We start from the raw sequence: 22,942 nt of genomic DNA, 5'->3' as shown, positions 1-22,942 counted from the left end.
TCCACTTCTTTTTGCAAGTGGTCAACAACACCTTGGCCCATAAACCATAATTCTACGGCATCCGACCAAGAGTGGTAATTTTGAGAACCACATAATCTTTCAGAAGTGATTACCGGGTTTCCAGACAGATTAGGCACATAAACAGAGCTCGAAGAAGTAGGTAAATTATTGGCAGGAGAAATAGTACCCGAATTATCAGAATTTGCGTCGGAAGACATCGTGACCAAAAATAAATCTGATTGCACGGAAGGAAAGGAGGAGAGTCGACGATACGATCTGGAGAATTTCGCCGGAAAAGGCCGCCGGAGACGGCCTCACGCGCCGGCGCGTAGTGTCGGAGTGCCGGCGACATGGTGGCGCGTGGAGAAGATTCCGGCGACCGGAATTGATGGGTAAAGGTCGCCGGAGGATGGGTAAAGTGGTTGTAGTACTAATTTGATAAAATATCTCACCAATAGCAAGTAATTTGAAAACCTAGTTTCGAATGAACAGTAACATGTATTGTTCACTGGAAAAAAAAAAAAAAAAAATTCAAATTTTGACTTTGGCTCTTGATACCATGTTGAGAAAGATGTAGAAGATGTTATTGTATTACTTGCTTGTCTCAATGGGGAGACAACAGATAAATATATACAGACTAAGAGACACAATCCTACAGACACAACCCTACATAACTTCAACAGCTATATTTCTACAGACACAACTTTTGTGTTTCAACATTGCTGACGTGGTGGTCACCCATTAAAAAATTATTATTTTTAACTTATTTTAATAATTTTAAATAATATATATTTAGGACTATAGGCTCAAATACTATAAACATACCAAGACCACTTCCCACTCATAAGCCCATCTTTTATCTGAACAACAGCATGTTCTCTTCTGGCTCGTTTTTCAGCTAATTGTGCCTTTGATGTATTTACACAAGCCTGAGCAAGATACCAAAAAAAATCCAGTATTATATAGGCACCTCAACTTACTGAAAAAAGCAAAATATAAAAAATAAAAAAATTATGAAAATCACATCTTAGCAATTATTATGACACGAAAACATTGAAAAGCAACACTCCACATTCAAAAAATCCATGATGCCCTCCATATAATAATAAATAAATTATTGAGAAATTTAACGTTAATATTATAGAACAAGAAAAGCAATGAGTAAAAATAAGTGAAAAGATGGCAATTATTACCCGACAAAAGACAAGGGCAGCAAGTTCCATGATACTGCACTGTGAGCTTGTCAAGGATTGGTATTTTTCATCCCTGATAGTGTCTTTCCTAGGCACACAGCAAATAAGCAAGTGTTATAGAACTATAGACAGCACTCAGAGCATAAAACCAATATAATAAACAAACAAGTAAAACAACACTAACCAAGGGAAATTGTTGCACAAACTATTCATTTGGTCTAATTCCTTGCCCATAACATCCAGAACTTGTTCTAGCAAAGCACCCCCATCAGTAGCACCTCTAGTCAAATTTAATTGTAGCCTCGCATAGAAAACAATTGAATCCTACAAAGAAGGGAACAGTAAAAATCACATTAAGGAAACAGAATAATGCATTACTATATGATATTCAATTGAAAACCTTTAAACTTCGATCATGGGTTGTTGTCCAACAGCGGAACACAAACTGCTGCACAGCTTTATGGATTTCTAGGTATTTACAGCCCAAATTTGGCCCATCTATTAATAAATATGAGTTAATGCACTCTATTAGCTTGCGTGAAACCTTTCCCTCGTCCCTGAAAAGCATCAGCATATAGAGTACAGACAATAACTCCAATGTAAAACCACCAATTCAGGAGAAATAAAAACATTCATCTGCATAAGAAAATAAAATGACAAGCACCTGAACATGTTCTACCTTATATGAGTAAAAAACACAGTAAAACCCACTATTATGTGCTCCCGAAGATCATCAGGAAAATCTCCAGGGGGATTTTCAAGAAGAGAATGAAGGGTCAGAATGCAGCGAAAAATCTCATCTTTGGGATTCAATTGACCATCAAGTTTTGCACTCAGGCTTGTTTGCACTTTTTCCATGTAGAATAGCACAAGACCTTGTCAATCAAAATAAAATAAAAATCAATATGGAAGAACCAACCTGAATTTTTTTCCAAAAAACTCTATCCAACAGATTCTTGAACTAAAGGATACTCACTACAGTAAGCCCGTTTCCTCATGTGAAGTCCGTAATGTCTTACTGCTAAAAGATCCCGCAGAATAGTGCTATACTCGGATTGGAAACTAGGAACATCCATTAGGACATCACAGACATGTTTGAAGAGCAACTTTACAACAGGGAGAAGAAGCAGAGCCTTGCCTGCCAGAATTATAATCACATGATAAAGATTAGCAATTTATTTGTCAATGCCTTTGATCCAAAATTCTAACCCCAGGTCTCGTTTTGATTTTATGCAACTCCAATAGATTTTCAATATCTCTAAGTTACATGAATAAGATTGGGTTTCAACACCATTTAAATAGGATTTTCTGTATAAAGTAATGAAATGCACAATGATAATCCATTTGGGCAAAAGTTGCCAAATAAGGATGTGGAGTTCTGTTTCTAAGTTTCCACCATAACAACAGATATTAAGACAAAAGCTTCAAATGCTCAAAAGTCTTATTTGCCCACAAATATGGCATCGCAATGTTGAAACGTATATGCTTACAAATGTAGATGTTTATTGACAGGTCAAAAGAAAGTTTGAGAAGTCAACAAATATACATCTGAAAGGAAAACTGCAGTAGTTCAAAGTTACTGGCAAAACACTTGGAAAAAAAGCACCAAAAATGTAATAACATGATATACATTATGAACCTAAGGTGGAGATAGTGAAATATTTGATGCCAGTCGAGTTGAATGCATTTCTAACCTAGATATATTTAGTTATAGATATATAGAATAATTACCAACCCACTCAGCTTTCCCTTGTACAGAGAAGTGTCAACTTGAAATAAACGAGATGTGTATGCAGTCTTGCACAAGAATGGGTTCACCAAGGATACTAGAATAATTATACACATTGTCATGAAGTTAATTAGCAATACTTTTACATGTATGCACCCTTATTTAGACATGGCTACATAGGGGCTCTCAGTGGCTGATAAGTCAAAATAATATTCATTACTCAGGTAAAAAAATTAACCCACATTTCACTAGCATACCTCAGAAATTTTCAATTACAAGAGCATTTCAATGTAAATTTCACTATGTCAATGAGGATCCAGCTATTTCTATTGGATTGGCCACATTTTCTTATTCCAATGATGATCATGCAATTTGTATAAAAATCTCTAACTCAATAAAGCAGTCATTTCAGAGGTAACAACTAAAGTTGAAAAACCTGTGTAGGGAAAGATTACATTGTGAACCATGCGAACTACTCTGCATAAAGCCTAAGAACATAATCATCTTGTTTCGAAGATAACCATCCAAAAAGCCAACCTGAAAATCGAGGGTCCTCTGCCCTTTGCACGACGATACGAAGTGTTTTTGCAAAAGTCAACTTCGGTGGCCGTTTCTTGCTACTGGATATCTCCAGCAATACACATTTCATTAGCAATTCAATAAGAAAAGGCCATGTTTCAGCTGCATCAAAATGAACACTCCTCAGTCCTCACATTTCAAACTAAATTCAAACTTCCATGCATTATAACATTTTCAAAACCAGATTTATAACCCGTCAACTCACAGTGAGGAAGTTCTTTGGGTTTAAGCATAGCAGTCTTCTCTGCAATGTATTTACAAAATCCGATTGACCTCTCACCTTCCAGCCATGTATTCAGCAATTTAATCCCTTCCTATATTGAAAAAAAAAAAAAAAAATAATAATAATAATAATAATAATAATAATAATAATAACTAAGAAATTGAAAGGAAATCTCTTAACCAAAATTTCAATTATCAATCATTAGAAATGATTTTCTCTTTCTTTTTTACTCATTTTAAGCCGCCTATGTTTTTTTGTCTTTAGTTAAGCGCTCAGAGAAACAGTAGAGTCAAAAGGCGGTTACTTCTCGGAGTTTGGCTTTATCGGAGGACAGCTTGGAGACAATCTCCTGAATGTCTCTCGAAGTGACCTTAGACGCCATTTTGGATGATCCTCCAGAGCGAAAAACCCTTTCAAGAAATTCTTCAATAGGATATGTGAGTTTTGGGAGTACAGACTACACTGTAGTCTCTACAGACTACAGGGTTTTAAGGGAGACGAGGGAGAGGGTTTTAACTTTTAAGCACTTTTGTAAAAATTGGTTTGGGCATTATAGGTCCCTTGGTCGTTTCATTTTTACTATTAGATGTTTAAAAATAGTCGGGTGTCTAAGCAGTGAAATTAGTCAAAATCGGCCTAGGTAGCCAACTTGATTGAGTCACTAATTTTTTCTGATTTCGTCTGATGACGTCTGGTCCAGTCGCTCGTAGACTAGTTTGATACTTTGAATCTTTAGATGATTTTAGTATTTTAGTATTTCATATTTGAGTATTTTTATTTTTTAATATTGTTTCGTTGTTATGACTTATAAATTATCATTATTTTATTTATTTGGATGTGTTATTTGATTGAATGTTGAAAACAATCTCATTAAAATTGTCAAACTGCAAGTCTCTCACTATTTTTTTACGCCTGCCGAGATTCCGCCTAGACGATAGGTACTGCCCCGGCGCCCGACTAGCGCCTAGCGCCTACTGCAAGTATACTTTTAAGATGATGGGCAGAGTTGTGAATGCTAAATGTACAATTGTACAACGTGACTACATTTCTCACATATATAGTAGTGTTGACAAGTGTGCACCACTAACTAGACATGATAACGATTTAGTTCTAGCTAGATATGACCGTGGTTTGATTCTTATTTCAAATATAATTGATTTACAACATAGGAATTGGAATCGGAATGGGTATCAAATACTTTGTAATGGTAATGAGTATTGGAGAAAGTATTTAGGAAAAATGATCAAATAAGTCATCAAACTTTAGTCAAAAATGCAATTAAATCCTCTAACATTAGAAAAGTTCAATTAAACACTCAAACTTGTCAAAATAAATCAAATAAACCATGTTTACCGGTAACCAATATGTTACCAGTTATTCACCGCCCAGATACGGCCACCTTCGCCAAAAAACGACAATCACCTTCATCGATAGTTATGCTCCAACGAAAATAAAGAATGCAATCACTTTGCCAACGAAAACCAAGATCCATCAGCTCCAACAAACTGTGGTTTATTACAATTTTCATGGACGACCAAAGATTTGATGGAGTTCAAAGACGGTTCATCCGACAGTGACTCCAGCAGGGTGCTGAACAATGAAGATTGCAGCCTCCACTATCCGCCATTGATGCCACCTAAAAGCCCCACCAGTCCGGTTACGTTGTCTTCTTCACTGGAGAAGACGACCAGATTGGCCGTCGTCTCCTCTTTGGCGACGAGGCAGCAGAAGCAGGTTCTACTCGTATACTGTGTAGACGATCGGGGACCAACAGATGCTAGAAGACAACCGGACGCAAGTAATATGATGTTCGACGGTCGTCGGAATATTGGACGGAAACTTAATGACCGGTTGTTTCAGGTGAACAACAGGTCATTTGGGTTTAAATGCATCAAATTGACAAGTTTGAGTGTTTAATTGAACTCTTTTAGGCTTTCAAAAAAAATTGAACTCTTTTAGGGTGTGTTTGGTTGGTGAGTTTTGCCCATAGGAATGAGTATGAAAGTGATTGTTGTTGTTTGGTTGATAGGTTTTTAGAACACTACTATGGGTTTCGAATACCCCATCAATTGAAAAACTCATACCCAAATACAATAAGGGTTTCATTCCCTTATTCATTTTCAAGCACTACTATTAGTAATCATTCTCATTCCACCCTACTACCAAACATGTTAAATACTTTCACCAAAACCCATTACCATTACCAAGTATTTGATACCCATTCCGATTTCGATTCCTATGTGCGAACCAAACACACCCTTAATGTTGGAGGACTTAATTGTACTTTTGGGTAAAATTTGAGACTTTGAGGGCTTATTTGATCATTTTCCTAAGTATTTAACATATTTTGGTAGTAGAGTGGAATGAGAATAGTTACTAATAGTAGTGTTTGAGAATGAATAAGGGAATGAAACCCTTATTTTATTTGGGTATAAGTTTTTTAATTGATGAGGTATTTGAAATTCATAGTATTGTTCTAAAAACCTATCAACCAAACAATAACAATCACTTTCATACACATTATTATGGTCAAAACCCATCAACCAAACACACCCTAAAATTAGAACCTTTTGAAAGATTCTTGTTCCGATTTAAACCCGATTTAAAACAAAAACAATAGTTTGTTCACTGTTGCTATATATAATAGACAACTACTATATACGACAATTGTTATATAGTGTTGGCTTTAGATACAACAAAGATTCAAAAGCTAATTAGCTTTGTTGACGTGAGTAACTATGCATTGAGTGTACGAACCTCCTCTCATATAAAAAAAACTAATTTGGCCAACACTTTCATATTAGTTAATCCAAACTTGATACACATGCATTCCTACTCTTATCTAAATTGAACACAACCCATAGACAAATTTTCTAAACAAATCTGTAGGATTGAAAATGGTGTAGGCAAGATTAAGAAGACAATGGTAAATTAGAAAGTATTTGTAAAAGTATAAGAAAATAAACATACGGAGTACGGGAGTAGTATGTAAGTCACTAAAACAACCAATTACATTAATACAATTTTAATTCCAAGTATAAGAAAGAGAGCACAAGGTATAATTCATTAATGCAATATTGACACTGTGTTTCTTGAACAGAGTCAATCAAAAAGTGTGAGAACAATGCTGGTTTTGTACTTGGTACAAACTTAAGTCCTTCACCATTTATTTTGAAATAGTATCAAATATAAGAGTATGGTACTGATCCACACCTTAGAATTATATATATTACAAATTGTTTAATAGTTTTTTTAAAAGTTAATTTATTTAAAATTACGGTTGAAATAGGTATTTTAAGTCAAAATGCATGATTTTATATTGTTTAAGAATTCAAATATCCAATTACAATATTAATTACTGTTGAAATAGGTCGTTTTAGGTCCAAATGCATGATTTTATATTGTATAAGAATCCAAATATCCAATTACAATTTTTTGTAGTTTGATGGCACAAATATAGTTTCATATGTAGTTCGTCGATGTCACAAATTTAGTTTCATATGTAGTTCGATAACCTATTTGACCCATATTCTTTTATTTATTTATTTTTATTCTAATTCATATTATTATCAAACATAAAACTTTTTCTACCTAAACAGTTAAATTTTACAATTATCAAGTAAATTCTAAGTCACAAATCACATATTAGATCCTAATAATAGATTAATGTCAAGGAACTCAAGAAATTAAATTCACAAGATTGCATTTGGATCCCTCATCTAGTTCTCAGTGTTTAACTGAAGTTCCAGATCCTGTCCTTCAATTGCCAACAAACAATTATGATACTCTGATGATACTAAAGCCCAAACAATTAGATAATTTCCTGCAGATCAACAAACCTCAAAAGCCTAAAGCACAGAGGCCACAGCAGAAAAATATAGTAGAGAAACAATCAGCATTCCTCATTCTCTAGGGAGAAGCATATAACCACAATAAAGGCCATTCAAATAAAATCAAAAGATAGAGACAATCAAGGTCAGCTACTCAGCTCATGTTCTCTTCAAGGACTGAAGATTAGTAGCTATCAAATACTACAACAAAACATACCACTAAAACTAGTATAGTGGACCTTGTCCAGATCTAGGAGACACAAGCTAATTGTTTTTTTTTTTTTCTCAATACAAATCAATCTTCACTGTCAGAGCTGGCTCCTTCACTGCTGTAGTCACTACTGTCATCGTCAATGTCAAGCTGCACATGCCGAACCTGTATTGTTTCTGGCATCTTTGGCAGGCCGGGGGGAGGTAGTGGTCGTAGTGGTGGCTCCTCCACCTTTGGAGGGAGAGAAAGTGAGTCCAAGGGAGGAAGGGGAATTGGATCTCCAGGCTTCCACCCAGGTGGAGGAAGCGGTAGATCAGTGGGTAATTCAACAGGCATTCCAGGTTTCCAACCTGATGGTACAACAATATTTGAAGGGAAAAGGCCCTGAATTGATGAGAGATTGGGAAGATGATTGACTTCCATTGGCTGGGCAACTGGGGCTTCAATGAGTGGCTCAATAATTTTCTCCTTACCTTCATCTGTTTTGGGTAAACCAACATCATGATCAGCAAAATTATATAACTGAGAAGCACGCATTTGCTCCTCCTGTGGAGCAGGTGGGAGCGCTCCCCGAAGTGGAGCTGTTCCAGCACCAAATTCTGGAGGTGCGAAAGTACTGTAGCTAATTCTATGAGCATATGACAATATGTCTGACAGTTTTAGCTGAGTAGCAACAGTTGTCAATGAAGAGTCCTCAGGATTATCTTCCGATTTGGCCCGTTTTGGGCGGCGATAATCAGAATAGTCATCTACAAGCATGTCGAGAACACGCTCTGCATCTTTAAGTTTGTGGGCAAAAGCAAGGATTGCAGAATCTTTTGAACGGATTTCTCGAGAGAGTCTTTGCTTTGCATCTTGAAGGTCAAGAATTTCTTGAAGTTCTGCAACAGCTTCAAATAGCTGTGATTGAAGAGAATTGAAGAGAGAAAGGATTTCTTTTGTGGATGAAGGACAAGAGTCAGGAGGAGTTGGTTGACTGGCCTGGAGTTGAGAAGGTAAAAATGAAGGCATAGCACCTCGAAAGGCACTGACCCATTGGTTCCGGTTGGGTGAGACTTCAAAGAGTCGAGAAGCAAGGGAAGCCATTTGAATGAGGAGAGACTGAGCTCTAGAAAGTGGTGGGAGGAGTGAAAGCAGAGTTAAAGAAGTGGAGGTTGTATTCGGGAGATTTGCCTGTTGACGAGGGTAAGATTGAGAGACTTGAGAAGATACCTTGGGAGAGGGGGGGTTTTGAACAGAGGGTGAATTAGGAGTTGGAAGGCCAAGCCTGGCTGGTGATTGCAAAATTTGGTGGGGAACATTCTGTGGCATCTTGGACTCTGCCTGAAAATCCAAAGAAATACACAATGAGAACAGATGTGAAGCCAGAAAGAAATCAGATTTACAGCAATGGAACTTTAAAGAAATCATGAACTTAAGCCTCAAAAGTATGATGAATATAGGCTTTAGGATTGGATGTAGTTTCTAGTTAGAGACTATAAAAACCATAGATTAAACATAAGACTCAAGAGACTAGCAATGACTATCTCAATCAACAAACATCTTAGAAAACCTTCTTGTCAACTTTCTGTACTACTTATCTGCAACCAAAATGATAACAATTACTGTGACTTCAATGTGGTTTGCAAATGATATCCACATAAAGAACTCCAGAATCGATACTCTCATCCACCCATCTAAGCATAATTTAAAAAATAAAATAAAAATAAAAATAAAAATAAAATAAAAAATAAAAAATAAAAAACCATTCATGAATTTGCCTGAGGGTTTATATGCATGCACCAACACAGTATCCCATTGATTAACCACCAGATTTCAATTTGTATTTTTTTTTATGACTGTGTACAGTAAATAAAATACAGATATTTAGTAGAACTTCAAGAATAAGATAAACATGCCAAATATAAAGTATTGCTCATGAACAACAACAACATAGTCCATAGCAAGCTTGCATGTAAACAGAACTGAAACCTCAAAGTTCAAGCATTTCATTTTGTGAAACAAACCAGAAATACAAAGCTTATAGCCTTATATAAATTGATATTGTTCAAATAAATGAGGTTTGAAACCCTAACACCAAAATTGAAGCTTTTAATGACAGGAGGCAAGAAAGATAAAGAACAAAAGAGAATAAGACAATTAAAGAAATCCAGTGGCCGAGCCAGGATTATATTTGAGTGGGCATGAAATTAAAGCAATTCAAAACATGGTAAAAATATTTATGACAAGATATGAAATGCCATTAGTTAGATAAAATGATTCGAATACAAAATACAATATTCATGACAAATTATGCGATAAAACTCCTCTATGTTCTATCATATTCTAAAATCACTCTAGATTGTTTCATTCAAAATGAAATGCTCACAAATCACAATTAATCAATTATGAATAAATCTCTCAAAAATAATTTTACAAATCTCATAAAACAATCCTACAGAAATTTTTGTCGCAGCAAATCACAATTCTCTAGAATGTTGCAGCAACAAATCAACAATGCATCATAGAAATGACAGAAAATTATTAGAGTTAGGGGATTTAGGGTTTTATATTATTAGAATTAGGGGATTTAGGAATTAGGGTCACGGACCTGCTGCCGGTTTCCGGACGATTGGACGACGGTCTCCGGCCACTGAAGACGATTCGCTGACTGCTGAGGGCTGACAGCGGCCAGTAGTCGCTGCTGATGAAGGAGTGAAGGCGTGAGTCGCGTGAAGGAGCACGGCTGCGGGAGGGTGTTTGCTGGGACTCTGGGAGAATTCCGGCGAGTGTGGGCGTTGGCAGCTTGCTGAACGAGTGGAGGAGAAGCCGGAAGGTGAAGGTATGGGGCGGAGGTGTTGAAGGCGGAGCGTTGAAGTGCAGAACGGTAGAGGGGCGGAAACCTGAATGGAGAAATTTTTTAAAATTATATATACAGCATCTCAAAACGAGGTGGTTTATATATGTAATTTTTTATTTTTTTCTTATACTAACAAGAGAGTTTAACCGGGTGAAAATAAAAAACTACTACAAAAGAATTATCCCATGTGGGGGATAGCAATTTGTCCTGTTTGCGGTGGAAATTTTCGATCCCCGTTTCAAAGGAAACAGAGATGGAGAAAATTTTTGAAGAACGAAGACAAAAACGAGAAATGTATGTAATTTTTCATCGAAGACGGAACGCCGGTCTCCGTCCCGTCCTATCCTCGAATAACTATTATAAATTAAAAAAATAATATATATATATATATATATATATATGTGTGTGTGTGTATAATTTTTAAATTAAGACAAAATTCTAGTTTTAAAATTAAAAATTACACTAATTTAAGATTTTGACTAAGCTAGAGTTGATCGGGGCGGGAAATCACCGTCCCCGCCGAATTTCCCGCGGAGACGGAGATGGAGAATATTTTCAATTCTCCGCCAGGGAAAGGGACGAGATCGGGGTTTCGGGGACGGGGGTATACATCCCGCCCTGTTGTTATTCCTAGCCACCATCCTTATTCAGGGAATACCACAAGCGCCATCGTACAAAATGCTCTTAAGTTGCTCTGAGTCACCACCATAACCACAAGATTGGGGTTTTTGCCCTTACTTAGATTTGTTATCGCATCTGTCGCTATGTTTTGCTCTCTAAAAATATGCATAACCTCAACGTAAATGATTCTCTCCATAAACAATGCTTAGTATTTAATACGGAGTACTAGTTTTAGAATTAAAAGAAATACTTTGGTGTTGAGTCTCGAAGCTAGATTGAATCGATTTACCTCATAACGGGCCTCATGCCAAGTTCATGGAGTCCCGGATATACTCCGACAAAGCTAGTAAACTTGGTTATTAAAAATAAAAGTTTCAGTAAGTGTTACAAAAATCGACCTAGGTGGCTGCCTAAACGTCACATATAGGCGCTAGGCACCCCAACCCAATGCATATTCCGATGTAGGTGCTCATTTAGGCACCGATCGAACAGGTCAACCATTTTTTGTATGTGTGTTGCCACTACCTAAGTTGGAGTTCGCACCTTTGCAGTTGCCCATCGCTCAATTGCCTATCATAGTCGTAGCTTGCCTCCTCATCCATCGCCTTCGCATAGCCCCTCATATTGTCGAATGATCAAATTTCCTTCACTTGTCAAAGCTAACCGTCGCAACTTGTTATCACCGCTTGGAAGTCATCTACTCATTGCCGTTGATGAAGTTGAAGATGAGGGATGGTAGTGCTTCATCAATGAAAATATGAAATTTTGGAATTTGAAATTAGGGTTTTATAGACTTTTAAGAGTTTGGACTTGGACTAAACTTTTAAATTTTGGGCTAGGGTTAGGATTTTAATGCTTTATTATTATTTTTAATCAAATGTAATTTAAAAAAAAATATTAAGAAATCGAGGCACCTGCCTAGGCAATGAGTTGGTGCCCGTCCACCACACGATCGGGCACCTAACACCTTTTTACAAACATGATTTCAGTAGGGCCAAGACCCCCCTCCCCCATCCCCCACCCCAGCAGTGCTCTACCATGCGTCTTTATCCATTTCCAACCTCCATCTCCTATGAAATTATCTTTCGTTTTCTATATCTAAAACTTCTTTACCATTCCCTTTAAATTTGGGATATGATTTGTTAGATATTTTTGTTATGGTATGAAGGATTAACAGGATGAAAACCGAATAATCATTCAATGCATGAATTTGGTTCACTTGATAAACTTTTGAGATAGAATAGTTGCTTGACAAATTCAATTACAAGGGTGGATGTAAGTGAATATTTATCAAAGTGTGTTTTACAAAGAAGTACTAAAAATTCAATTACAACAAGATAGACAAAGGTTAAGAAATAATGAAATATATTTTCCTTTAACCCTTTCCTCTTTAGGAAGTAAGGAAAATTATTTTCCCTTATACCATTTACAGGGGCAGAAAGAGGGGAGGGGGTATTCGGAAATAGGAGCAGTTACCATATTGATATTAATTATGTTAATGATTATAATTAGGGATGTCAATTCAACCCGACCCCGATAGAGAAATCCAGACTCCGTAGTTCGCCCCGACGGGAGAGGGAACGGAGACGGAGATGGAAAAGTTTCACCATCCTCGCCGGGGACGGAGATTGTTTCCCCTCGCCGATCCTGACCCCAAATCCGACCTCGAATATATATATATATATATATATATATATATATATATATATATATATATATATATATATATATATATATATATATACTAATAAATTACCCATGCGATGCACGGATAAATATTTTTATAATAAAATTAATGATGAAATTATAAACAATTATAATATTTGAAAGTGTACATTTATTTGAAATTATAAGATTTGTATATTAGTGTTGAAATTGATTATTTAATATAAAAAATGTATTAGGAAAAGTCTAAACAAAAAATTAAAGGAAGAGCAGGGCTAATTGATATTATTTTAAACTAGTAATTCACCCGCGCGATGCACGGAAAAAATTATGTTATTATAAATATAAATAAAAAATAGAAAAATTAAAATATTTTAAATTATTTAATATAATAATATTTTTGAGCTTCCATTGGTCAAGTATTTATTATTTTTATAGAATACAAAATTACAATTACAATTAACATTAAAATTATAATTTTGTATGGTTAATATAATCTATAATTATGTGCATATTCAAATAAACTTATAGAGATAATTTACATAATTACATTGACTTATTCTTAATTGTATTTCATATATATTATAATTTTCACAATACAAATAATAATTAAGATAATTACATTTGGAAAGCAAATTTCAAATTTTGTATGTGTAAATTTAAACTCTAATTGAACACATTTTTTATATGATTATATAATATATAGCTATTTTATTTTTCAAAAGTATATATTTTATATGATTATATAATATATAGCTATTTTATTTTTTAAATGTTGTGCTTTTTTTTTTTATATATATAATAAAGGATGTTGTGGCATTAATTGTAACATTAATTATTTCCCAAACCATATAGCTTTATTATATAAAGGATAACAAAAATATACTATTATCAAATGAAGGGATTCAGGGAATCTCTATGTTTAATTACCATAGTAAGATTAAAGTGTTAAATACATGTTGATAATATGAGCATAATATGTGTACGTTTAATTTCCTTTTAATTATGGACGTAATATGCGTATGTTTATTTTCCTTTAATTACCCACAATTATATGTGCATGTTTAATTTTCTATATGGGTAGGAAAATTTATCATTAATTCCAATGAGGTCGTTTTATTATAATTACTATATGATAATTAAAGAATACATATTATTCTTAATTAATTAATATTATACTAATTATGGAGTCCATGTAATCTGAATAATTATGGTAATTAAGGAGTATATATCATTCGTAATAAAATAATATGTGTATGTTTAATTTCGTTAAATTATAGACGTAATATATGCATGTTTAATTTTTGTTAATTATGTCTATAATGTGTATATTTAATTTCATTTAATTATGTCTGTAATATGTGTACCATTAATTTCCTTAATTGATTAGATAAATATATATTATGAAAAGTATAAAAACAATTTAATAAAAATATAATGTGTGAATTAATTTCTTAATAATTACTATAATTATTAAGATTTTATTCAAAAGTAACCATTAGTATAATTTTGTATGTGTAATAATCTATAATTGTGTAGACGTAATATTCTGTGAATTAGCGTAATAATCTGTGAATTGAAATAATTATCATAATTTTTTAAGTATCCTTTAATTATGAACGTAATATGTGTATTAACAATTTGCTTAACTAATTAGATAAAATTTATACTACAAAACGTATTAATTTCTTAATTGTCATAATTTTTAAAATTTTATTCAAAAGTAATAAAAAGAAGCGCATGGGTAATTAATATTATTTGAACTAAATATATATATAAAATCGTCGTAAGAAGGGATTATGGTTAATTACCATAATAAATTTAGATGTTAAATACGATTGGTAATTATCACGAGTTATTTAGATAGTAATTAGTATATGATAATTATCTATATTGATTACCATAATAAACAAATTAACATATAGATCGGTATTATAAAAAGGGAGGAAGGCTTTTTGGTAAGATATATTATGAAAATTGTTAATTAATTAAAATATGATAGAAAAATTATATTAGAAAATTGATTATCTAGTACCAATCCTGCTAGTTTTTTGTAATTATATATTTGTAATTACCGTTATAAACTTATTTAATAAGAAAATTTAATTAGGATCGTATATTAAGAGTTTTGAAATATTATTATTACGGATTATTATTATTATTATTATTATTATTATTATTGTTGTTGTTGTTGTTGTTGTTGTTGTTGTTGTTGTTGTTGTTAGTGTTGTTGTTATACTCTTAATAGAATAGGGAAGCAAAAAACTTCATGCAAATCTCAAAATCAGGGATCTGCATACAAAATAGGAATAGGAATATGAATATGAATTTTATTTGTAATTATGGACTTAATTACTATATAATATTACTTAATTACTATATGTCGTGTGTATATTGAATGAATTTTCTTTCAAAAGGCTGAACCCCAACCCTAAGGGTCCCCACACCCCGGCCCGACAGAATGAATTTTAATTTGTAATTTGAATTTGAATTTGTAATTTGTAATAGAGTTAATACCCAAAATAGTCCCTCGACTATGTCGTAATTACCAATTTGGTCATCGACTATCATTCTTACCCAATTAAGTCCTCAACTATACAATTTTTACCCAATTTAGTCCTTTGTCAATTTGACTGTTTGTTGACTGTCAAAAGTGGAAATAAAGTGGTAATTTTACAAGTTTCTCCTTCCTCCTCATTTAGCAGCGCCAAACCATGTAGCAATAAGCTCCGGTTGGGTTCTAAACCTGTCAGTATTGAAGTAGTGGTTATGCATCGGATAGCCCATGAATTTGATTTCCAACGATTTTTTGACGATCGAAATCTGATCGGAGTGTATTGCTGCATGGTTTGGCGCTGCTAAATGGAGAGGAAGGAGAAATCTTGTAAAATTATAATTTTATCCCGACTTTTGGCAGTCAACAAACAGTCAAATTAATACAGAGGACTAAATTGGGTAAGAATTGTATAGTTGAGGACTAAATTGGGTAAGAATTGTATAGTTGAGGACTTAATTGAGTAAAAGTTACATAGTTGAGGACTTAATTGGGTAAGAATGGTAGTTGAGGACCAAATTGGTAATTATGACATAGTCGAGGGACCATTTTGGGTATTAACTCTTTGTAATATTACAAAAATATTCCTAAATTTTGGGGGAAATTTTTGTGTCAACCATTTTGCTTATATATATATATATATATATATATATATATATATATATATATATATATATATATATAATAATAATAATAATAATAATAATAATAATAATAATAAAGATAGAGATATATATTATTTTATATAATTATGCATAATATACTAATATTTATATGGCTAATATTTAATTTGGACTTTTGGTTCTTTTTTATTTTTTTAAGTTATTATGTATGGATATTTGGTGTTAGGACTTAAGATTTGAATAATTTGAATTTGGGAAAATGGCACTTTTTCCCTTTGAATTATATACTTATAGCATTTTTTCTCCCTAAATTATTTAAGTGGCTCTTTTTTCACCTGAAATGTTAAATGGACATATTTACACTTAAAATAAATATTTCATTTATTTTTCTTCGCCAACAAATTATTACTATAATTTGGTTCAAACCAAACAGATACTATAGCAACCAAACCAAAATATTCCAATTACAATTTATAATCAAAACGCGATATTTAGAGTTTATTAAAATCGCGAACCGGAATGGTCGGTTCATGTTCCAAACTGAAAAAATAAAACACATTTATTGTTGAATTTAGACTATTTTAAAATAAAAAATAAAATTTTAAAATAAAGACGGTTCAAAATCGCGAACCGGATCCGGAACCTCCGGTTCACGGTTCATGATTCAATTTTTTTAATTCTTAAATTTAATAAATTGAAATCCAAATATTGGGTTCTAGATCTGAATCATAACCGAAAACTTTTAATTCGATTGCTATAGTGTCTGGTTCAGTTCGAACCAAACCGTGGTAATCGCTACATATACACAATAATTTGTTGGAGAAGTAAAATAAATAAAATGTTTACTTTAAGGGTAGAAATGTCAATTTAATATATTAGGGGGAAAAACCATCACTTTTAAAATAATTGAGGGAGCTAATGTGCTTACATAAATAATTGAGGGAGAAAAAGTGCTATAAATATATAACTTAGGGTGGAAAAGTGTCATTTTCCTTTTGAATCTTTTAACTATTGTTTAATATTTTAAGTATTTTGTACAAATTGTATTTTAAGATGATTGGATGTTAGGCTAATTACATATTTAAATATATAAATTTATAAATTAATTATATAATTTAAATAAAATATTATTTTATAGTGTATTAAAAATTAGGAAGTGTATAAAGATTTTTTTTTTTTTTTAAAAAAGGGCGAAGAATTCCCGTTGCCATTCCTAATTACCATATTGATGGCTCATTAAATGGGTCAAAGACATAAATATGAATACTTTTGGAATGAATGACAAAAATTGAAAGATCTTTAAAAAGTTGACAATTTCGAAAAAAGTTTATTTAGGACATGCATTTTTTTGTCAAAAACGTAAGTTCCAAATGAGTTTTTCTTAAATTTTCAAAAACAATTTTTTTTAAAATTATGATTGATCAATGTAAAATGCAAGTACCACTTGCGTTTCTTCTCATAATATAGAGAACCACTAATAGAAACAAGGCTGCTGCTACGCTTCCAAAGGCAGCTATAATTTCTTGGTATTCATCTTACAAATACTGAGGCCAAATGAAGAGGTGGTTGCACAAAGACCAGGGTTACTCAAGAAGCTCTTATCAAATGCTGCATTTGCAAGCCTATCTGGGATTCTTCTTGAGAGGTGATTTGAAGACAAGTGGTCAAAGCTGGTCATCCATTTGTGAGAGAAAACACAAGTGTCGCTTGCGTTTCACGTTGACCAATCATAAGAAAATATGTTTTCGAAAATTTCAAAAAATTCATTTGAGACTTGCGTTTCTGACAAAAAACATATGTCCCAAATGAGTTTTCTCGAAATTGTCTGTTTTTTAAAACCTTCACATTTTTGTCATTCATTCCAAAATTATTCCTATTTCTGTCTTTGACTAACAAGCAACACCCATCCAAGCCACTTTCACTTAGGGGTGTAAATGAGCCGAGCAGCTCACGAGCAGCTTGCGAGCGGCTCGGTCAATGCTCGGCTCGAGCTCGGTCAAAATCGAGCTCGAGCTCGAGCTCGAGCTGCTCGTTTAGTAATCGAGCTCGAGCTGAGCCTATATATTCTAGGCTCGTGGCTCGTCGAGCCGCTCGCGAGCCATATAATATATAATATATAATATATATAATACATAATAGAATATAATATAATAATATATAAAAATAACAATTAAAAATTAAAATTTTAAACTTAAAATCCCTAAAAGATTTCTATTATTTATGTATGGACAAAACAAAGTAGTTTGAATTTTAAATCAAAAGTATTAAATAGGTCAAATTCAATGTCAAAATCGAGCTCGAACTCGAGTTCAAGATCGAGCTCGAGTTCGAACTCGAACAATCGAGCTGCTCGAGCCGAGCTCGAGCTCGAGCATCAATTCTCAAGCTCGACCGAGCTCGAGCTCGAACTCGAGCCGAGCCTTCATTAACGAGCTCGAGCTTGAGCCTACCCAGGCTCGAGCTCGGCTCGGCTCGTTTACACCCCTACTTTCACTTATTGTGTACAAAGAGGTAGCAAACTATACATATTCATATGAAGGGCGATGTGACAAGTAGTGGAGGATGAAGATGGGATACCTGTATGGCCAAGGTGAAGGGCTAATGAAGACAACACATTTGTCAACGAAATGTTGGAGATCCAGACCCTATAAAAGGGACTTCATATCTCCCTTTTAGACACGATCCCTAACAACTTCATATTATTTCTAGTCCATTACTTGGCCAGTAAGAATGACAACTATGTTGGGTTTCTTTGGTGGAAAGTTGAGATAATACATTTGACACTGGAGATGTTTTGCATTCATTAATCATCCATCATGAATCATAAGTTAGAAATAATTCAAACACCTTATAAAGTAACAGCATAAACCATAGGACATTTGGGAAAACTTAGGATGTGTTTATTTCATGAAATTAGACACAAAAAAAGAAATGAGAATGAAGATCATACACACTATTTTGTTCTTTAATTTAGTCTTATCCTCCCTCATTTCATCACCACTTTTAAAATCCATTGTCTTAATTTTTTTATTTTTAAATTTTTAAAACCTCTATTCTAATATAGAGTCATACATAACTAAATATCAATATTGAAAATCATTTCAATTCAACCCTACTACTAAACATGCAAAATACTAAACCTCTATTCTAATATAGAGTCATACATAACTAAATATCAATATTGAAAATCATTTCAATTCTCATTCCGATTTCAATTCTCATGTTCGAACCAAGCACATCCTCAACAAAATATTGCACTAGGAGACTAGAGAGACATGCATCACAAGTTTTCATGCTACTTGTTTAACGTAAACTAATAATCTCATCACAGATTAATAACACTGGTCCTGTGAGGCACAAAATTCACATTTTGAAACACCAAAACATCCATTTTACAATGCACAACCCAACATAAATAAAAAAACAGAAACTATGGTTCACATAAGTATTTATACTATGTCCTTTATTCAGGCAAACTTAATTAAGCATCAGCAGCTTTCTCCAGCGCCACTGCTTGTTCTGTTGGAGATGATTTTGCTCGCTTCGCCTCATAATCCTTCACCGCTGCCTTTATTGCATCCTCTGCCAGCATGCTACAGTGGAGCTTAACGGGAGGGAGGGAGAGATGCTTGGCAATTTCTCTGCAACACCAACATCAATACACTTTCCCTTGTAAAACCCGGGTAAGCTCAAACACCAAAACATTATAAATAATGAATTTATATAGCAAGGAACCGGAATGTAGAACTAATTCATGCACATAGAAATTTCAGGACTAGTAAAGGCAGCAGTTGTACGAGATTATAAAGGAAAGCTTTTTGCATGTATACTAACCCATTACTCAGTACAAGAGAATCAGGCATTTCCTATACAAGAGTTTGGCATTCACTGCAGTCATCAATGCCTATTCGCATGTTTTACTCTCAATTAAAACAAAGGATGATCCTTAACTACAAGTATCCTCTCCACTTCCAAAAGAATTCAAGTAACATTGAAAAAGAAAAGCCCTTAGATTTTGTGTTTCGATGCTCATAGGATTTTTTATTTTTTTTTTTTGATTTCATATCTTTACTCTATTGGATTAGCATACAAGCATTGTTAATGGTATAAATATAAAAAGCATATTAAAATACAAAGTAATCTGTAAACAATTTTTAAAAACTGGACTATGAAAACAAATACCTATTCTGTAATATTCTGTAAAATTATGTGTATTTTAACCCCTCCCTTCCAAAAAAAAAAAAATGTTTGAAATCCATACAACTAAGATGACTGAGGTAGGCCAAAGGCATGGATGGAAAGTCATGTATAGATAACCGAAGCAATTCATTGCAAAAGACTCAAGTAATATAAAATATCAAGACTAGAAGGTCATTTAAGATTTAGGCACATACGTATTCTTGATGGTTAGAACCTCCTCCATCTGTTTCCCCTTCACCCACTCTGTAGCTGAAAGAAAAAAGAAAACAAGGTTAAAAAACAAATGCTGTAAAACAAAATAAAAATGGAAAATTAAAAAACTTGGTAAAATTACATATAATTCAGAGTAGAATTGCAACTTCAATAAAAATTTAAAAAAAAAAAAAAAAGAAAAAGAAAGGACTTGGTAAAATGGAAAAAAAAAAAGAAAAAAAAAAGGTAAAATTAACGCAGCTACCATAAGATCAGAAGTTGGGAACAACATAGGCCACATGTTGAGAGGTCGCTAACGCTCCCACTATAAACGACTGGACCCAGGACATAACAATGGGTCTAAAAATTTATAATAGACAATGGATAAAGAATCAACAGTGAACCATTGAAGAAGGTGACTCTCATACAAATGTACCCTCCTTTCTCTCATAAGGAAATTCCATTCTCTCATCTTTCTCTCTACATATACACCCGCTAAGAAATATGGTTGAAACTCTTGGCATCAAGGTTCTAAAGTAGGTTCAATCCTAGACTCCAGCTTTGGTTTGCAGATTCATGAAAACCCAACGGAAATTTCACATACTAGTATTACTACAGGTATTCAGTTAGCGCTTATTTGGTGTACAGCCTCTTGCCTCTTCTCTACTCCAAGACCCATAAGTTGGTCCAAATAATGTTCTTTAGAACTTGGAAGAGGCTTCTTGAAGTAGATGAGTGACAAATCAATGAAATCATCTTATTTTGTAAAATCCTCAATTTAAGGCATTTAGGAGAAGTGCTTTTGGGAGTTGGGACAAGAGATGGGTGTTTTCCTGATAAATTAATCTTCCAAAATTAACCTCTCATATCTCTAGTAGAGTAGTTATAAAAATATAAATTCCTTTTGCTTTTCATTTCCATGCCTTCCCTCAGCAAGTCTAATGCCTCTGATCATCACTGATTGAGACACATCTTTTCACAATCACTGATAAGCCAACAATCTTTGGATTCTTTGCCACCATTTATAAACATGGTCTATATCTTTCTCAAATTGCATTATTTCTCTTGCTAACATCTCCCACTTATCAATCTCCCAATATGATGTTATTGGCTCCAAGCACTCTGTAGTATTCATATAATTCACTAATTTGTTATTAAGTTATAATCTAGGGGAAAAAGAAATATGATCAAGCACAAAAGGAGACCATGATAATTTAATAAATGCTCTCTCTAGTAATTTTAACCATCACTAGAAAAATAGAGGCCTTTTGTTCAGCCAAGCAGATTATCTATTGTAATGCACAACAGATACCTAACTAGAGCTATATTCTTAATGCACTGAAACTGTTGCCATATACAAACCCAATATGAAAACTCTAATTAGCAGCTGAACAGAAATAAATCTTTAGCAACAGAATGGAATCTATTGCAAACAACACTACAGTTTCCATATTTTCAATTAAAAAGAAAAAAAAAAGAAAAAAAAGAAAGAAAGAGAAGTACTGTATAATTCACCTCAAATCCCTTCTTCACTCTAAAGAAGGGAAATATATGGGGTTCTCCAAAAACAAACCATACTATCGATATATGCACGGACATAAGAAACAATCCATGTATTATTCTAAACTATCAGAGAATAAACAGATTATTTAACAAAGGGAAAATATATTTATCGGTATCAAAATTCGATAGAGGGTCAAAGGAAACGGACCTACAGAGGAGGAGGCGATAGCGGAACCACAGCCGAAGGTCTTGAAGCAGGCGTCAACGATCTTCCCACTCTCATCATCGACCTTAATCTGAAGCTTCATCACGTCGCCGCAGGCCGGGGCGCCGACCAATCCGGTGCCGACGGTGGGGTCGTTCTTGTCGAAGGAGCCGACATTGCGGGGGTTGTTGTAGTGGTCCACCACCCTCTCGTGGTAGAGCCGCGGCAGCCCCGCCGTGGCCCTCTCCGCCGCCGCAACTCGCGGCGCCAGCCCTAGAACTCTGTTGGCGGCAAGCTTCAACATTCTTGCCGAATTAATCGTTGATAATTTCGGGAAATTCGCGTTAACGATTTCTTTGTAGGATTGAAATTGTTTGTTTGATTTCTGGGAGATAATTTTAGGTTAGTTGAAGTGCGTAAATGCGTTTGAGGAAATAGGAAGCAGACAATTATATAGATTTGTCATTTGTGTTTACCCTGTTTTCTGGGAGTGGAATAATTTAGATTTTATGTGGAGTAGGAGTAAAGTATTTAAAAAAAAAAAAAAATCTTTTGATGATTTATCAAATAAATTTGTCTATGTATTATTACAAACTGATGGATATATTATAAAGGGAGCAAACCGACTCAAGAAGACAGAGTAACGAATATGAAATGGACTCGAAATCCCGTGTTCAACCCGACCTCTATTAGGAATACATCTTTCGGTAGTATTGTGTTTTATCTTGGACTCCTTATCTTGTGTAGGGCTGAGCATAATCCGAAGAAACCGAAA

The 22,942-nt window shown here is 33.9% G+C and overlaps 3 protein-coding genes across 6 annotated transcripts in view; all 3 read right to left on the bottom strand.

The window, feature by feature from the left end:
* LOC109191135 (serine/threonine-protein kinase ATM) overlaps positions 1-4,199 on the bottom strand; it is a 55,224-nt gene extending 51,025 nt beyond the window's left edge. For 3 of the 4 annotated variants that reach the window (XM_019341712.1, XM_019341713.1, XM_019341714.1), the window contains exons 1-9: positions 4,029-4,199; positions 3,707-3,815; positions 3,460-3,603; positions 2,170-2,331; positions 1,873-2,068; positions 1,594-1,750; positions 1,378-1,517; positions 1,194-1,281; positions 826-929 (exon numbers count right to left, since the gene is read on the bottom strand). In XM_019341712.1, coding sequence (XP_019197257.1) covers positions 826-929; positions 1,194-1,281; positions 1,378-1,517; positions 1,594-1,750; positions 1,873-2,068; positions 2,170-2,331; positions 3,460-3,603; positions 3,707-3,815; positions 4,029-4,106 — 1,178 coding nt within the window. In that variant the 5' untranslated portion in view covers positions 4,107-4,199. Of the gene's footprint in view, positions 1-825; positions 930-1,193; positions 1,282-1,377; positions 1,518-1,593; positions 1,751-1,872; positions 2,069-2,169; positions 2,332-3,459; positions 3,604-3,706; positions 3,816-4,028 lie in introns of those variants that run through there. The other variant, XM_019341715.1, reaches the window with a different exon arrangement.
* A 3,449-nt stretch (positions 4,200-7,648) lies between these two features.
* LOC109191191 (mediator of RNA polymerase II transcription subunit 4) lies at positions 7,649-10,659 on the bottom strand. Its single transcript, XM_019341779.1, has 3 exons — positions 10,453-10,659; positions 10,356-10,422; positions 7,649-9,088 (listed from the first exon to the last, which is right to left on the bottom strand). The coding sequence occupies exon 3, from the start codon at positions 9,074-9,076 to the stop codon at positions 7,850-7,852; it is 1,227 nt and encodes a 408-aa protein (XP_019197324.1). The 5' UTR covers positions 9,077-9,088; positions 10,356-10,422; positions 10,453-10,659; the 3' UTR covers positions 7,649-7,849.
* An 8,684-nt stretch (positions 10,660-19,343) lies between these two features.
* LOC109191195 (iron-sulfur cluster assembly protein 1-like) lies at positions 19,344-22,625 on the bottom strand. Its single transcript, XM_019341782.1, has 3 exons — positions 22,171-22,625; positions 20,462-20,516; positions 19,344-19,708 (listed from the first exon to the last, which is right to left on the bottom strand). The coding sequence occupies exons 1-3, from the start codon at positions 22,469-22,471 to the stop codon at positions 19,549-19,551; spliced, it is 516 nt and encodes a 171-aa protein (XP_019197327.1). The 5' UTR covers positions 22,472-22,625; the 3' UTR covers positions 19,344-19,548.
* Positions 22,626-22,942: the final 317 nt, after the last annotated feature.

The sequence above is a fragment of the Ipomoea nil genome, unplaced genomic scaffold (assembly GCF_001879475.1).
Source record: "Ipomoea nil cultivar Tokyo-kokei standard unplaced genomic scaffold, Asagao_1.1 scaffold1617, whole genome shotgun sequence".
Classification (NCBI taxonomy): Eukaryota; Viridiplantae; Streptophyta; class Magnoliopsida; order Solanales; family Convolvulaceae; genus Ipomoea; species Ipomoea nil.
This window is presented reverse-complemented; position numbering and strand designations above follow the sequence as displayed.

Coding starts and splice junctions, on each gene's coding strand:
- LOC109191191 (XM_019341779.1), bottom strand. CDS start 9,076: ATGCCACAGAATGTTCCCCACCAAATTTTGCAATCACCAGCCAGGCTT.
- LOC109191195 (XM_019341782.1), bottom strand. CDS start 22,471: ATGTTGAAGCTTGCCGCCAACAGAGTTCTAGGGCTGGCGCCGCGAGTT. Junction 20,517..22,170: donor TATCGCCTCCTCCTCTGTAG/GTCCGTTTCCTT, acceptor TTTTTCTTTCAG/CTACAGAGTGGGTGAAGGGG. Junction 19,709..20,461: donor GTTCTAACCATCAAGAATAC/GTATGTGCCTAA, acceptor TTGGTGTTGCAG/AGAAATTGCCAAGCATCTCT.